This window comes from Nannobrachium achirus, assembly GCF_963921795.1.
Source record: "Nannobrachium achirus genome assembly, chromosome: 5".
Classification (NCBI taxonomy): domain Eukaryota; kingdom Metazoa; phylum Chordata; class Actinopteri; order Myctophiformes; family Myctophidae; genus Nannobrachium; species Nannobrachium achirus.
This window is the reverse complement of record NC_137814.1, coordinates 26,287,972-26,305,697: the sequence shown is the minus strand read 5'-3', so window position 1 is coordinate 26,305,697 and position 17,726 is coordinate 26,287,972. Positions and strand designations below refer to the sequence as shown.

The 17,726-nt window shown below is 39.4% G+C and overlaps 3 protein-coding genes and 1 long non-coding RNA gene across 4 annotated transcripts in view; 3 read left to right on the top strand and 1 right to left on the bottom strand.

The window, feature by feature from the left end:
* The window catches only part of LOC308285878 (histone H1-like), a gene marked incomplete at both ends in the record, with an annotated part of 500,380 nt that overhangs the window by 453,032 nt on the left and 29,622 nt on the right, over nt 1-17,726 (top strand). The window lies entirely within an intron of this gene.
* On the top strand, nt 1,924-7,139 carry LOC308285874 (chymotrypsin B-like). The gene is made up of 8 exons (XM_080726762.1): nt 1,924-2,039; nt 2,830-2,907; nt 3,395-3,510; nt 3,657-3,736; nt 4,542-4,617; nt 4,740-4,920; nt 5,855-5,988; nt 6,213-7,139. The coding sequence occupies exons 1-8, from the start codon at nt 1,997-1,999 to the stop codon at nt 6,375-6,377; spliced, it is 873 nt and encodes a 290-aa protein (XP_080582888.1). The 5' UTR covers nt 1,924-1,996; the 3' UTR covers nt 6,378-7,139.
* LOC308285873 (chymotrypsin B-like) lies at nt 10,989-15,575 on the top strand. Its single transcript, XM_080726761.1, has 8 exons — nt 10,989-11,076; nt 11,613-11,690; nt 12,304-12,419; nt 12,656-12,735; nt 12,864-12,939; nt 13,190-13,370; nt 13,847-13,980; nt 15,257-15,575. The coding sequence occupies exons 1-8, from the start codon at nt 11,019-11,021 to the stop codon at nt 15,416-15,418; spliced, it is 885 nt and encodes a 294-aa protein (XP_080582887.1). The 5' UTR covers nt 10,989-11,018; the 3' UTR covers nt 15,419-15,575.
* LOC308285900 lies at nt 16,318-17,566 on the bottom strand. The gene is made up of 3 exons (XR_013962090.1): nt 17,302-17,566; nt 17,035-17,100; nt 16,318-16,718 (listed from the first exon to the last, which is right to left on the bottom strand). It is a non-coding gene; the product is annotated as an uncharacterized lncRNA (long non-coding RNA).

The window sequence follows — 17,726 nt, the reverse complement described above, 5'->3', positions numbered from 1 at the left end:
TGTCAGAGCAAGTACAATGGAGAAATCACAGACAGGATGTTCTGCGCTGGAGCTGCTGGAGCTGACACCAATAAAATAAAAATAAATCTATCTTTTTTTTGTTATAATTGAACTCAAGTCTCCATGGTGTGAGTGATCAGCTTCGCATGGCTGGGGAAGTGTGGTCACGTGGTTAAAAGCATAGGACCTAACTGTTGGTTGTTTCAGGGTGACGGTGGTGGCCCCCTGGTGTATGAGATGAATGGAGTCTGGATCCTGTTTGGTATTACTTCCTGGGGTAAGCCAATCTGCGACTCCTACTCCAGGCCTGGTGTTTACACCTCCATCCCCCACGTGCGCGCCTGGATGGACCGGACCATGGCTTATAACTAAACTGTAAACAGCTGTTAGTTTGGCATCAGCACAATGAATAAATACACCAAATGCCTGGGTGTGCGTGTCATTGATGTGCAACTTGTTTCCAGTGATAAATGCTTGTTGCTTATTGCTTGAATGAATAAATCTTGGAATTGCAATTGTGTAGTTGATTAAAGACAGTCCAAAGTTCCTACAGATAAAGTGAAACAACAACAAGCTTGTGGCAAATACAACGCAGAAGTGCGCTCAGTAGATCAAGATCATGCATATCAAATATGGGGGCTAAGTTGTTAAAGGCTATTAAAGATGTTAGGTAAAGGAGTAAGAGTGCATGGTGGCTAGGTAAAGATCAGGGCCAAGGGTTTGGGGGTCCGTTTCAAACTAAGTTGGTTTGATTGGGAAACAATTTACTCATTCATCCGCAGACAACTTTGTATTTCATAAATAAAATAAAATACATCTAAAAATATTATCCATTAATATACATAAATAAAACAGTTGAAGAAGTAGTGAAAATAGCAAATCTACAAGCTCCCAACACATGTTGTGAGCTTGTAGATCTGCTATTTTCCCTCGTTTGCGTCCAGGCAAATGTGTAATTTCCCTTTTGGGTCTCGAGCAAGCTCTGTATACAATATAATCCCCACATCCACTACTGTGTGTCCAGAAAAAAAGCTCAAACACCATGGTCCAGTTTGCTGATGACACACCAGTGGTGGTTCAACATTCTAATGATCAGGACAGGAAGGGCAGGACTTCACCAACATCGACAAGACCACAGAGCTGATCTTAATCTTCTGTAGTGTGTGAAGAAGCAACACATTCTAGTGGTGCACATCTTGACTTCCCCTTTTAATTATGTTCGTGTTCTTACTCTGCTTGCTATATCAGTATGTCAAGCTCATGCCATAATTATAATTTTTGATAGCTTGAGCACAATTTAAAAAAAAAGGTTGATTATGTGTCTCTAAACACTGCACAATTCACACTACCACACAATCATGCAGCAGAACATATAATATATAAGATAAGAGAAGTGTGTGTGTGTGTGTGTGTGTGTGTGTGTGTGTGTGTGTGTGTGTGTGTGTGTGTGTGTGTGTGTGTGTGTGTGTGTGCTTGCAAAGCTATCTTTGTGGGGACCTCATGTCCCCACAAAGATAGTACAATCCAGGGAAAAAAACGTGTGGGGACAAATTAATACGTCCCCACAAGGTCTTTAGGGGTTAGGTTAAGGGTTAGGGTTAGGGTTAGGGTTTAGGGTTAGGGTTAAAATGAATGGAATGTCCCCACAAAGATAGTAGACTATGTGTAATGTCCCCACAAAGTAGCAATTGCAAACCTGTGTGTGTGTGTGTGTGTGTGTGTGTGTGTGTGTGTGTGTGTGTGTGTGTGTGTGTGTGTGTGTGTGTGTGTGTGTGTGTGTGTGTGCGTGCGTGCGTGCGTGCGTTGATATGATATGATATTAAGAAAATAAACCACTCCCTGATGAATACATAATGCTGTCAGAACAACAGAGATATAAGGCTCTAAGTGTTGTTCAGTGTAGGTCCAGTTCAGACTACAGACCACAGATCTGAGCATCATTGACAGCAGACATCATATCAGTGTGTCTGTATTGCCAGCTACAGACAGATACAGTATGAGTCAAATAACCTTTGTGCTCCTTCTGCTCTGGACCTCAGGTAAAGTATGACTCAGTTTTAACTGTATCCTTGTCAGGCGATATAACATTTACAATTTAGGCATTTATGTGGTTATTGCTTATTGTAAGATACTTAAAATAAGCACTGTACTTAAATGAGTAGTTAACACATAAACAAAAAAAAAGAAAATGCATAGTTTATATCAATTACACACCCCATGAAGCTTTGAATTCACTTTTCTTTCCCACCTACATCAATAATTTGATGACCGGCGAAGTTGACTCTTGAGTGTCCTACTGACGAGCCACACGGTGGTCAATGTTTTGGCTCAGGAATGCGACAAAGACAAACAGTCCATGAATGCAAGGCTTCATTAGGTCTGTAATTGATAAGAAATTTAGAATTCTTTGGAGTGAACAACTCCTTACATTTTTGCATCTTCAACATATTTCAAAGACAACTATGATGACAAGAACATACAGTATGAAAACATTTCATGGGCTCAAATTATTATTATTATTATTACCCTTATTATTATTATTACCCTTATTGTTATTTATTTTACTATCCACTCTAGGGCTTTTTTTGGGTGAGATAATGATTCAAATAATAGATACAGTAGCCTGTGTTTGAGGTATATTCATTGTGGTTTACAGTTTGGTTATCATCCTGGCTGTGGGAAGGATTCTTGCTCTTGACTCATATTTGTCAGATTTGCTGTAAAGAATTTAGCCTCGAAGTGTAAGCTTCACAACATCCAAAATGAGTCATTTTAGGTTTTGATCAGTGTAGTACTAGTTTTAATTGGTACTCTCCATCTTTTCACCAGGCACATCTCTGGCATCAACAGTCCACCTGCATTCCCCTGAAGATGTGACTACTGTCCACAATGGTACCACGGGCAGATGTGAGTTTACGTACAGCAGCAAACACTGTATAGGCTACTCAAGTGTTTGATCATTTAAATGATTTTGATGTTGTCATTTTATCATTTCAGATCTAAAATATAACATTATAAATGCTTGTCCTATAGAAAATAGGACTGACTTAGGTTGACTTAGGCAATCATGAGAAAAAATAATAATACATTTATAATTTGAATATTTTTATCGACCTTATTATTATTATTATTTGTTTTTGTTTATTAGAATATTTCTGCCTAACTCTACTCTCTACTCTACACTGCTGATTCACCATTAATTTTTGCCTTTCTTGAGAAGAAAGTGGTTTTGGAATGTAACAAGCATTCTAAGAGGCTGAGGACATAGGCAATAAGGCACAATGTAGCAGCAGCGCTTGGAGAGTAGAATTAGGTTGAAATGTCAATTTGAACAAAAAAAGTGCCTTACGCAATTATGCTATGTGTGTCCATACGCGCATATTATATTCTTCAGCCTGTGGTGTTCCTGCCATCAAACCAAAAGTTCCAGAATGTCCCCGTGATGGACTAGGTATCGTCAACGGTGAGGAGGCTGTGCCTCACTCCTGGCCCTGGCAGATCTCCCTTCAAGTACGTACTACAGTATATATTTTGTGTGTGTGTGTGCGTGTGTGCGTGCGTGTGTGTGTGCATGACCGTGCATTCATGTGCGAATAGGTGGATGAATGTTAATGTTAAATCCTACTATTGCTAATGAAACCTTAATCTGACTTCAGACCTATTCAGGTTTCCAGTTCTGTGGTGGATCACTGATCAACAAGGACTGGGTTGTGACTGCTGCCCACTGCAAGGTCAGGTAGAGTAGACAATGGGTGCGTTTATATGCACATTCAGAATGGCATTCAGAATGAACTTATTCAGAATAGAGCTTCATACCCAAACGTTTACATGGGACCTGAATACAAGTATCCCTCATTCCACTGTCGTTTACATGATCAAAGGATTCATTCGGAATAGAACTTTGGGCATGCGCAAAGTAGGCCTACTTCAGGTCAGAGAAGGGGGGGGGCAGTTCAGACAGCAGTTCATTCCGAATGGAGCGTTTATATGACAAATGTATCCCGATTGAAACGGCATAAACCACCTCTTCAGACCAGAATGAAAATTAATTCGGGTCAGACCGGAATGGCCAGGCTATATGAGCATTTCTATTCTGAATGAGCAGTCATTCCGAATATAAGTGGAATACATCTGTGCATATAAACGCACCCAAAGTCTCCCTCTAAACCGGATATTAAATTCTATCCGCATATTCAATCTGCATAGAGTAGCATTTCCAAAACTGGGACCTGAGGCAAGATAAATGCACATGCACGTGTGCACACACACACACACACACACACACACACACACACACACACACACACACACACACACACACACACACACACACACACACACACACACACACACACACACACTCGCGAGTGTGCATGCACACAGGATACGTATAATCGATACTATATACATTCATTCAACATACTAGAAGTAAAATACGATGCATGGATACAAAACCCCAAGCAACCTGTTACAACTCAATTGGTGTTTTATTTTTATTTCATCAGACTCATAAAAGTAAATCTCTCTCCATCTTTTTTCAGCAAATCTAACCGTGTAATCCTGGGCCAGCACAACCTCAAGAACAAATACAACATCCAGGATATGGGAGTTGGAAAGGTTGGTGATCTGTTTCATATGGCACATATAATGAACATTATTTTAACCATATTCCTGCATGGCTCCAGATTGGAGCATTTAATCAACAACACATTAAACAAATGATGTAATTTCCCTGATAGGTCATCAATCACCCCAACTACAACCGCCAAACTACTGACTATGACATCGCACTGATCAAGCTGGAAAGCCCTGCCCAGCTGAACGAGCATGTGTCCCCCGTGTGTGTGACTGAGACTCGTGACAACATCAATGCTGGCACCAAGTGTGTGGCCACTGGCTGGGGCCTGACCCGCTACAAACGTGAGTGGATGACAAAACACACTCTTTCCATCAATCAACAACACAGTGACTGGGCTGTGTGATATTCATCTTTCATTTAAAGGGATATTCCACTTTCAACAGGGAGCAGTGGAAGGGCCTCTCTCCACATACACACCCATTGTAACTTCAAACTCCATTTGAACCATGATAGATTCATTAAAAACACCCATTATTTGTTCTGTTGACTCATACTACCCTCCTAATATGTGAGCAGGCCGTGTTTTTTCGATACATTTTTTCATATATTTTTGTATAATTATTTGGGAAAATGGAAAAATGAATTACAATTTCTTTTTTAATTAAAAATAAATGAAAAAAGTTATCGAAAAAACACGGCCTGCTCACATATTAGGAGGGTATTATGAGTCACCAGAAAAGATAATGAGTGTTTTTAATGCATCTATCATGGTTAAATTAAGTTTGAAGTTACAATGGGTGTGTGTGGGGAGAGGCCCTGGGCCTGGAGGGACTGGTAACATTTACATCAAATATCTAAATATTCAATCAAGCTAATTAAAAACTGTTCAGGGTATTCATAAAAGCCTGATTAGATGACAAAATTACCAAAAGTTTTTTTGAAAGTGAAATATCCCTTTAACTTTACAAAACAATCCTTTCATAGCATAACACCACAATGAAACTATGATCTGAATCAAAATATGTCAGACAATTATATAATATGCACAACAACAATACAGTACAGCATGGCAGATCTGCGGAGGATTGTCTCCAAACCCTGAGTGCAGTCACAGACAGAACTCCTCCATTCTAAATAGTAGCCTACATTTTATTCTTCAGGTTAATGGTTAAATCATTAACGAGGTTGGTTAAAGGTCCTTATGCATTTGTTATTGTCCAGAACCATCCAATACTCAAAGGTCAAACCTAACCTTTGAATCGTGTCTTCTTCCAGCTCCTCGGAGTCCTAACCATCTCCAGCAAGTGTGTCTGTCCACCACCAGCTACAAGACATGCAAGAGCAAGTACAGGGGCCAAATCACCAACAGGATGTTCTGCGCTGGAGCTGGTGGAGCTGACACCTGCAATGTGAGTAGCAAAGTTACAAAAAAAGAAAAGAAAAAAAAAATTGTAATGTGGCTTGCGGCGCCAAAGTCATGCACTTGTACATATTGTGGGTCCTTGACATGTTTTTGTGGCTGGGAAATGAGCTTTGCAGAGCGGATCGACACAGTGTCAGCTGGCTCTTGCCGGCCGTGCGCGCTGGCTGGGGAGTCAAGTGGTTAAAAACTTAGAATTGCTTGCTGTTTCAGGGTGACTCTGGTGGGCCCCTGGTGTGTAAGAAGAATGGAGCCTGGACCCTGCTTGGTATTACTTCCTGGGGCGCGGAAGGCTGCGACAGTAACTACAAGCCTGGTGTTTACACCTTCATCCCCAACGTGCGCGCCTGGATGGACCGGACCATGGCTAACAACTAAACTGTAAACAGCTGGTAGTTGGCATCAACACAATCAATAGGGCATGGGTTTCTGCTGCCACTGAAAAATCTGCCATTCATTTTTCCTATTCACCATATTCCTGGCCCTCTCTATGGAGGCTGCCATTTTCTTTTACAGAGGGCGCTAGAGAGTTTTTCTCTGTGTGCTGCTCCACTTCCTCCCAAGTAAGGAAGTGACATGGTATTGTCTGTTGCCAGATTTTGCCAAATAAATAAGTCCAACAGAAGCAACTAGGCTATACTACTTTACATTTACATTTGAAAATAGCAGATCAGCAAGCTCACAATGTGTCACATTGCAACACATTGTGAGCTTGTATATTTGCTATTTAAAAGATATTGAGGGAAAATATATATTTTGAATATTTTTGAAACATTTCAACAACATAAATCTGTGTGGAGGTCCCTGGCACTATGCACATTTTCAGATGGGGGTCTGCGACTGGACAAATATGTTAATCTGGGGTCCTTGCTATGAAAAGATTTGGGAACTACTGGTTTAAAAAATATTAGAAAGTAAACCCAATAAGCAACTATCCAATTTTTTAAAAGACACAAATTGCTTATTATAAGCAGACATGGCACAACAACTTATGGTCCTGATTCACCAGGATCCTGGATGATCCTGGGTGATAGGCTCAAATTAATTGATATAAATATGTTTAGAAATCTCTATGGTAAAAATGGATGACAGATGTTTTAGTGGCACTAGAAAACCACCCCCACTGCTGTGCCCGGCCTGCAGCTAATACAAATGCCTGGGTGTATGATATGTGTCCTTGATGTGCAACTTGTTTACAGTGATAAATGCTTATTGCTTTTAGCTTGAATAAATACATATTTGAATTTCAGTTGTGTAGTTTATTTGCTGTAAATCGTGTGTTCATAGAGAGGATTAGCCCCATCTGTGAGCTTCCCTTTCAATGTTTCTCAGGGACCGAGATTGCCATCCAGAATTGGGGTGCAGGCCAAAACAGTGCAATATTGTGTCAAAAATGTATAGACTGTCCAAAGTTCGCACATACTGTATAAAGAAGTTGTGGTAAAATTTCACTGTGAAACAACTGTTTAATTTTAATGTTATATGTATTTTTTTACAGCTTGCACAGCTGCAATTATAAAAAAAAGTTACATAATTATATCAAGTATAAAACATATAAAGTGTGCTCTGATCAACAGCAGATTATGATCAGCTTCTTTATCAAATATGCGTATAAAAGGCTAGGTAAAGATGCTATAGGAGTAAGAGAGTCCAAGTCTAGCTGAACACACATGACACAATATTATTGTCTTTTCATGTTAATCTTTCATATATGCCTTTATCTCTAACTTAAGGCTAAATGCACCAGGACATGTCATTGTTATAACACTGCAGTTAGTATGGTAGCCTACATTTATTTCTAGCCTATCTTTAGACCAAAGACTTACTTGAACTAATTTTAAAGACCTGAAACAGCACTATGTCACTGTTCAACAACTATAGCATATTATGCCAGAAAATTACAAAGTTTCATGTTCAAACAATCATCCTTCCATAAATGTAAAGAGTCAGAGGGGGTCCCTGCTAGCTTGACTGTATTACAGTATAGGGCAAAGTGTTTCATCCTGTCATTTGCCAAGGCACCAAGGCAGAACATGCCAGTCGAAGCACGACTCCAATCACAGGGCGTCCTGGTCGGACATGCTTGCAGGGACTCTTGGGTAATGAAGTCAAAGACGTTGGCTACAATGTCATTTGTGTCGACGTTGGCTACAATGTCATTTGTGTCCCAAAAGGCCACTGATACCCCAAACTAGTGTTTGGGATCCTATGACATGCTGTTGGACAATAAATAAATAAATAATAATAATAATAATGCTTATGTGGCCAACACAAGACCACAATTTCAGGGTACATAGAGTCACTTTGGTCCCTTCACTTTGGCTCTTCCTAGTACACAGAAGTGTCAAAACCACACTGCTCAAGTAAAGCACCCGTCTTTCACACATACATCATGCCAACATGTTTACAGCAAAAAGCTAACCTTCCAATCAAAAAATGTAGGCATTTAGAATGGCACTCTACAGTAAGCAAGGTATACACAAGTTAATGCATATGCATCAAATGCATATAATTTGGGATCATATGTAAACCAGAACCAATCATCATATCAGTCGAAACAGTATATTATCCAAAAATAAATAATATGTACATTGAAACTATACAATGCATGTAGATAAAACATGGGAGATCCGGGTACTCAAACTTAAAAAGAGTAAAAGGCCTTTATTTTCCCAGCATGTGTTGATGTTAATGACAGGTAGCCTATTCAGAGAGATCTAAGTCACAAGGATATGAGGGCTGCAAATGTTTACGAAAATCTTTCAGATTTGAACGTATAAGTGTATGCACCATTCAAGAACGGAAAAAAAGAGAGAAAAGTGCACTTTTCAGAATTTTTCAAATTCTCCACCAGACCGGGTTTGCTACACATACATCCTGACTCCAGACAATGGGCATATTTCGTCCTTGCCTTATCCCTAAACTTCTTTGCCTTACTTTTTTTTCCACTATTTTGAAAAGCATTTTCGTCTATTTGAAGTATTTAGAAATGTTTTTCAAAATAGTAAAACAAAAGAGAAAGAAGTTTATAGCGATAAAGGGTAGGTATGGACAAAAATATAGCTGAATGTATCCCTCCCTATTTGTGTGGGTTTTGGACAAAATCTTGGACAAAAGTTGAAGCAATTGTCAAATGTAATTCCGTTTTATAGGTTATATATGATTTAACTATAATATAAATTATATCGATTTTTGTCAACTCAATTCTGTATTTCAAACCGTATCAGTACTAATTCTCCGTACTATCGACACTAGTTTACCTAGTAGCCTTTAGCCTTGTCACAGTCCTATAATTATATATAGTTGCGGGTGTGGACTTTCTAAAGATGAGAAGCGCACAGAGCCTCTTCGTGACAAATGCATGGCCCTCTGGACAAAAATACAATTATTGTGCTTCCTCTTTTCATCTCCCTAACGTGCTGCGCCTGCATTTGAGGCGAATTAACAAGTTCAGACAAAGATATCAGCAAGTATACAGAACAGTGAAACCACAAAAGCACTTTCGGTTGAAAGGACTTGTCCATTCGCAAGTTAATTCTTTTTCAAAGCAGTTCACAATCGCACACAAGCCTAAACTTAAAGTTGCTGGCCAAAATCAAACAATGGCACACAAGCCTAAACTAAAAGTTGCTGGCCAAAATCAAACAACACAACAAATGCTTTCAATTATGCTTACTATATTTTTTGTTAAAATTACATTTTTGCCACAGACATAAAATGATAAGACAATAATATACCAGAAACACATAAAGAGATAGCCCTGAGTGACCATAAAAGGTTTGTAAAACTCTCAGATAAATGAGAACCAGTACAAGTGGACTCATAATGTAGCCTTGTAAACCTGCCTCTTCCTGAAATTCTGATTTGATTGCTAGTGAACAAATAGAATAGTAAATCAATAAATCATAGTAAATCAGTATCATATGTTCTGAAGCAAACCTGGAAACCTACTTCATCATACAAAAGTGTTGTCCAAAGTAGTGAAAATAGCAGACCTACAAGCACACAATGCCTCCGCGAGGCATCTATTTTCACTATTAATGTTTAATTAAAGCAGAATTACTGCATGCCCTATCTTGTGCATGCCTTAAAATGAAAAATACAAAATGAATGGTTTTGGACACACAAGTTTTCCACCCGACAACACTGCCCTATAGTGAACCTTTCAAAGTAGTGGATCTGATAGGTATTATGCACTGGCATGTATGTGCTGGAATAGCCGCGGATCGTAGATTATAGTATGCCCTCAAAACAAAACACACCACTGATGTCTACTGTGCATAGTACTAATGAACAGTGCTGTATACCAGCTGCTATGCTCGTACACCTTACTGTATATCTAAACCTCTTTTACATACTATGGTATGTGTAAATATGTACTAGATAACTATTTGATTTTGTTTTATGATTATTTTATCCTGCCCCCACCCACCTCCTCTTTTCTTTTCTATGTTTCTGAAAACAAACAAAACATGCACATGGTTTCCAGTGATTATAATACTTGACCTTATTAGTCATTATAAAATGCTGTATAGTGTGTTACGATTTTTCTTTTTCTTTTTTTAATATAAGGCATTATGAGTACAATGCATTATAATTCTGCTTATAGCAAGTGTTCATTATGGTAAATAGAAAAATAACTGAAGGAAAGAAAATAACAGTGTACTAACTACAGTCGATTAAACTTTTTACAAAGCAAAAAAAACAACATGGCTAAAAACAACACAATTACATCAAAACAGAAAGCAAAAAAAAACTAAAACTGCCTACAGTAGTGACAATGGAAGAGAGTAGGTGTGTGTGTGTGCGTGCGTGCGTGCGTGCGTGCGAGTGAGCGTCCGTGCGTGCATGCGTGTGTGTGTGTGTGTGTGTGTGTGACATTAAGAAAATAAACCCCTCCCTGATGAATAGATAATGAGAAGGGCTGACATGTACCTTATATTCAGACATATTAGATATAGGCGCTGTTCAGTGAGTGTCAGGTTTAGATTGAAGTGTCATTGGTTTCATGTGTCCTGCATGACAGCTAAAGTTATGAATCAAATAACCCTGGTGTTCATCCTGCTCTTTAGCTCAGGTATGTTCTCTGTTTTAATGATATTCATTGGTTGATGTGTAAAACAAATAGCTGAAGAACCATGCTTCAATTTAAACGTGTTATTTAACAATTTCTGGATGCTTTAACTGTGTGGCTTAACACTTTTAGAGAAGAAGACTCTAAAACAATGTGGGTTTGCATAGGGTAAAAGGGGCATATGACATTCACGAGTAGAACCTAAAAATATTCAACATTAGTCTGTGTGTGTGAAGTTTATTTGCACCTCATATTCTGTTGGCTTACATATATTGCCAGCCAAAACAGGGTTTTTATAAACCAATTACAACAGAGATGTCAGTGCTTCATTTGTGGCTTGCTTGGTAATATATCTATCATTAAGTATCTATTTTCAGGCTATTCAGTTGAAAAGGATCAATTCCTACGTCCTTGCATTGCATTTAATCCTCATTGTCTCCTCGCTCGGAGTATTAAGTAATAATAGGCTAATTAAGCACTTATGGAGATTTTGAAGAAATTCAGTCCTTTGAAGTTGTATTGATCCATGTTTTCAACAGGCACACATCCAGCATCAGCAGTCTACATACATTCCCCTGAAGAAGTGACTGCAGTCCACAATGGAACCACGGGCAGAGGTGGGTAGAGTAACTAAGACTTATACTCAAGTATTTGATGATTCATACGAGTTGATGATGTATATTACTGATACAATTTATTGTTTGAATAATCATAACACAGTGTCTGCAATATAACATTATACATGCTTGCTTAATAGAAATGAAAGAAGATGTAAAACTAAAATAATAGGCCCTTGCAAATTCAAATATGACCTGAGAACCATATCACCCTAATCAATTAAATCCAGGAAGACATCTGTGTAATTTTAGCTATATGTAGTGACATAAGATTTTATTATTATTATTATTATTTTATTTTTCAATTTTCTTTGGAAAAATTATTTAGAAAAATGTTTTTCTACAAGCTCACAGTGTGTCACTTCATGCCACACTGCAAGCTTGTACATCTTTTTTGTCTTTTTACATTAATGGAAAAACAAATTGGAGAAAAATACAAAATACATACAAATACATTTCACTTCAACATTGTTATATGATAAAAGTATAAAACATAAAATGTTTCTGTAATATTATAATTTGTTAAGAAATATATGTGTGTATGCCATCATACTTCACCACAAACTGCTGTGTTATACCTTGTGTTTGTGTGCATGTGTGCATGCATCTTCAGCCTGTGGTGTTCCTGCCATCAAACCAGTGGTCAGTGGATGTCCCAGTGATGGACTAGGTATCGTCAACGGTGAGGAGGCTGTACCTCACTCCTGGCCCTGGCAGGTCTCCCTGCAGGTAAATTATACACCACTCTCTCTCTGTCATCATCCTCATCTATCTACAATATTACTTTTATTTGTCTCAATAACAGCATGGTCAGTGAATTCATTCCCTGCATATACAAGTATAAATATGCGCGCATATACGTATGTGCATGCAAATCTGTCAATGTGTGCCTGAATGAGGGGCACATGCACAAGATAAGGCCCATGATGTTTGAATACTAATGAAATGTCCATTGCTGTGATCAGGACTATCGTGGCTTTCATTTCTGTGGTGGATCGCTGATCAACAAGGACTGGGTTGTGACTGCTGCTCACTGCGAGGTCAGGTACAGTAGCACTAACTAACTAAATAAGTGTGTGTGTGTGCGTGTGTGTGTGCACGTGTGTGCATGCGTGCGCGCGCGTGTGTGTGCGTGGTTCAGCAACTCACTTTTATTTTTTAAATAATTTTCAGTCAATCTCACCGTCTAATCCTCGGCCTGCACAACCGCAAAAAGACAAACGATGTCAAGAACATGAGGATTGGAAAGGTGGGTGCTCTGTTTTATAAGATCAGATCAGTATCGTATTGTTTCATGAGATCTGATAGTTAGGGACACATTGTTACTTATTTCTTATCAGTGTGCTCTCCATTAACCTGCTCATCATTTCTGACATTTTGACATTTTGAATGTCATGGCTGAAGCCAGGCATTCAATCAACAAGCAGCAGCAACAACTAACTTTGTGCACATCTCTCCTAACAGCTAAGATGACTGCATGTGTAATTTGTTTTTGATAGGTCTTCAATCACCCCGACTACAGCCGTACAACTCTCGACTATGACATCGCACTGATCAAGCTGCAACGCCCTGCCCAGATGAGCAAGCACGTGTCCCCTGTGTGTGTGGCTGAGACTGGTGACATCTTCTATGCCGACGCAAAGTGTGTGGTCTCTGGCTGGGGATGGACCCACTTCGAATGTGAGGGAATGACACAGGAAACACACTTTCCTTCCATCCACCACAGTGACTGGACTGTTTTACCATGTCTATTCAATGATTTAGCATAGACGTTTTACATTAACCTGAGGCAGATTCTACAAATGCCTTCTAAACAGTTTTCCGAAAAGATATACAGTATGTTGCTTCTAAAATCTAAAATGCTTCTGATGCTTTGCCAGTTTTAATGGGATAGAGTAGCTTAATTATAGCTTACAAGTGGCAAGCACAGTAGTTACTCCAGAGCAGAACAGATTCACTATCAAATGTCAGTTTGAAACAAATTTATGGTTAAATGAAAGTTACCACCTTTTATTTTCCAAAACAAATGTATTTTATCTCAAAAAGAATAACATTAAGACTTTTAATACTATTTAATAACAATGTGTCATTCCCAGTGACACACAAGAGCTCAAAGCTCAAACCTATAACATTGAATTGTGTATATTTCTTCTCAGCTCGTGAAGTACCTCTCAAGCTCCAGCAAGTTTGTCTGCCTCTCATCAGCTACAATCAGTGCAAGGACATGAAGGGCAGTTTCCTCACCAGACGGATGTTCTGTGCTGGAGCTGCTGGATCTGTAACCTGCCACGTGAGTGACATGACCCTCTCCCTAACTGTGACCCTAACTCTTAAGGCCTGTCCATACTTTGACCGAAACCGCCGTTTTCGGTCAAAAGGTCCTTTTCTACCATAAAATTATATCCCTCTGGACTTCTGAAAAGCATTGGACCTAACGAGAGTTCGGAAATGTGCACGTCGGAAAACACAACTCACCGAACATTTCGGTCGAAGTATGGAGAGGCCTTAACCCTAACCACACACACTGGATCTGTAACCTCCACGTTTCTGGCAGAGCCCCTAACCCTACCCCAGGGCTACTCAACTTAAGATGGCTCAGGGGCGACTCAGCAAAATACTAAAAGTCCAAGGGCCTGCAAGCTAAGAATGACGGTCCTATTTTGGATGTTTAGACAATGATTTTGTAACACATACACTACATGACTAGTCTAAAAAAAGTAAGGACAGACAACAGGTACAATTCCATCTGGGCCAAACCTCATTGAACAGAAAGATTGTCATGGAAGGATTAATAATGAATGCTACAATTTTCGGAACAAACTAAATAGCACAAAAAAAACAAAAATTGTTTCTTAGGGGTTTTGGAGAGAAACTGAAAAATGACATAAGAAATGATTTGTCCACACTGAGTAGAAAGTAGTAGAACAAGTAGAACAAATATATTTGTATTGGTATGACCATGAAGGGCCGCACAGACGTGCTGCAGGGGCCGCATGTTGAATAGCGCTGCCCTACCCTAACCCAGGGCTGAGATATGTGGTTGGAGTATCTCCTGTTTCTGTAGCGTGAGGCAGCTCGATATACTGTACAGTACAAGTGCATCCCTCAGCACACCCCCTCGACATGCTAGTATGTCACATGATGTATAAGAGTACACGTCCCGACCTCCCAATCTCAGGGCAGACTCCAACCACTGAGCTAGTAAAATGGTAAATGAAATGGTAAATGGTGCATTTCTATCGCACCATTCACACAGACACACACCATTGGAGGAGGAAACCATGCAAGGCACCAACGTGCTCATCAGGAGCAATTAGGGGTTTAGTGTCTTGCTCAAAGGCACTTCGATGGTAACTCTGAGGGAGCCCGGGATCGAACTGCGAACCTTCCAGTCTACCTCCTGAGCCTCCTGCTGCATTTGATGAAATGTGTTATGTTCAAGATTCATAACTTCTCTGGTTGGCTTGATTCAAATTCTCTTCCGGCGTCGGATCTGGCCTACACGTCGGTAGTCATTGTTCATTTATTTTGGACATGAAAGAGATAAAATGTGCTTGTTGTTTCAGGGTGACTCTGGTGGTCCCCTGGTGTGTAAGAAGAATGGAGCCTGGACCCTGGTTGGTGTGACCTCCTGGGTCAGACGAGGCTGCATCACCACTGCACCTGCTGGGTTCGCCCGCGTCACTGCGCTGCGTGCCTGGATGGACAAGACCATGGCTGATAACTAAACTTTAAATTGCTGTTACTCTAGCTGTCGTCGTCATCAGTGATTCTGTTTCTCTAGCTGTCATCTTCATAAGTGATTCTGTTACTCTAGCTGTCATCTTCATCAGTGATTCTCAACCTTTTATGACCCTTGGACCACTAGAGTGACTTAACTCTCTTACTGCCACAGAATTTAACAAAAAGCTCCATCCACTGCCAGCTAAATTTGAGAATTGTCGCTCATCTTTGAAGGCCTACTGGAGAAAATTGGCTTTGACTATAAAGACAACAATTATATGGCAACGAAGAATAGAATGTCTACTTTGCAACAGAAAAAGATTTCGTGTCTTTATCATGTTCTATTCATTAGCTAGAAGCTGCTGAATATGGACTAAAAAACAGCTCTTTGAGAACATAAAGCTGAGAAAAATGCATTTTTGTGAAGGAAACATTTTCAGGCAGAAATCTCTCTTTATCCTTTACTGTTGGCAGTAAAATCACACAGTAACATCACACCTGTGCTCAGTGGTTGTTTACAAACAAATTCAAAAAAATAGAAACAAGTGCTTTTTACACACTTTTAGTGTGTAAGAGAAGTAAGAGCAGTAGTAAGGAGCAGTGCAGAACATTGACACAGTGACATGAGATTCAGCCTGAATCCTGCTTCTGCTTTCAGGGTTCTTTTTAGGTTGAAGTACAGTACAAATGATTGATGAAAATGAAAATAAAATATAAAACAACATTTTAGACACTAGAACTCAATTGTAATACTGCAAATGGAAAAAGGTTGTGGCCTACCTGCACTTACACAGGCCTCAACCACTACATGTCTACAGAGTGTATGTGTGCGTGTGTGCGTGCGTGCGTGCGGGTGTGCGTGCGTGCGTGCGTGTTTGTGTGTGTGTGTGTGTGTGTGATTCAACCGTCTCAAGCAGGGAAACAGATTCTCCACAGTAGGGTTTCATATTGAAACAGTAACCTGTACCTGAATCACAGAGAATATAAGATTTTATCCCATATTTCACTGGTTTCTGTGGATTGTAGACCTTGAAATTTAGGCGCCCTTTGAATAAAAGTGTACCTATCAATGGAAATATCTTGGTTTGGTTTGTACAGTTCACGGATTTTGGAGATAATCTAGAACTGGGCGTATTTTGAACATCCTGTCACCACTCTTTGCATCTGGACCTGTGTTATCAGTTCCAGGTAGTCCACTGGATCTTGGGACTCTTGGCTCCATTCTGTTTCACTCCAGCCAGGCTCCTCCGGGTCTGCTGAACTCTGCACCCCTACACCTACCACGTACACGAGCCCATGGTCGATCTGTAAATTATACAAATACATAATTACTACGAGTAAGCAGTGTTGTTTTTGACAGCAAATTTTGATTTTGTTTCAGTCGTAGTCTTTTGAATAAAATGTCTTTTAGTTTTAGTCTAGTTTTAGTTGACTGATCATCATAAGATTTTAGGTAACTAAATCTACAGTTGATTTAGTCGACTAAAATCTATTTTGGCAGGCCTTGATGGCATCGTAATGACTGATTTTACACTTGGTTGTGTGCTGAAAATAGCCGATCTACAAGCTCACAACGCGTCTGGTGCTAAGTCTGATTTACAGAAAAAAAGGTGTTCTTTACCTATCCTTGTCCTTGGATGACCACGATGTGGCAATGAAGAAGTAGGCTGTGCTGCACTCGACTCTTCTGAAATCACAGTAGTAAAATATAAACTAGTAAACATGATGTGCACAAAATGAAATCAATTATTTACACACCCAGCATGTCTCAGACAGGTCCATGACATTATGATGTAAATGATAAAAGCATTGAACAAACAGATAGCTGTATCTACTCTAAAATGCTATAGAATTATACAAAATGCATCAGTTTTTGTTTTCTCCTTACCTTCAAACGGTATAGACCTAAGAACACAAGGAGTCCCCGGCACCTCTCCATCCGACTCATCATCTAAAGCCAGGAAAATATCAAATAGTTTATATGTAAACAAATCAATTTACAATTTTGACATTAGCAAATATGAGTGACTTACAATAAGTTCATATGTAATACATAAAATGCAGATATAGTAAATAGTTACCATGCATTTACTGTCACAGTGAAATGCCCTTTATACCCTGTATGTATAATATATAAAATGTCACAATGCAACATAGCTCTGTTTACACAAAGCTGTACTCCCTCCAACTGTATATATGTTCCCCATTTTCAACAGTTTTTATTTGTAACACTTGCTTTGGCAATGTAAACGTATGTTTTCTCATGCCAATAAAGCTCCATTGAATTGAAAGGCTACATCATCATCATCAGAG

Excerpts from the sequence above, each read along its gene's own strand:
- LOC308285873 (XM_080726761.1), top strand. The coding sequence starts at position 11,019 with ATGACAGCTAAAGTTATGAATCAAATAACCCTGGTGTTCATCCTGCTC. Across the intron at positions 11,691-12,303 it reads CAATGGAACCACGGGCAGAG|CCTGTGGTGTTCCTGCCATC; the intron begins GTGGGTAGAGTA and ends ATGCATCTTCAG. Across the intron at positions 12,736-12,863 it reads GCTGCTCACTGCGAGGTCAG|TCAATCTCACCGTCTAATCC; the intron begins GTACAGTAGCAC and ends AATAATTTTCAG.
- LOC308285874 (XM_080726762.1), top strand. The coding sequence starts at position 1,997 with ATGAGTCAAATAACCTTTGTGCTCCTTCTGCTCTGGACCTCAG. Across the intron at positions 2,908-3,394 it reads CAATGGTACCACGGGCAGAT|CCTGTGGTGTTCCTGCCATC; the intron begins GTGAGTTTACGT and ends TATATTCTTCAG. Across the intron at positions 4,921-5,854 it reads GGGCCTGACCCGCTACAAAC|CTCCTCGGAGTCCTAACCAT; the intron begins GTGAGTGGATGA and ends GTCTTCTTCCAG.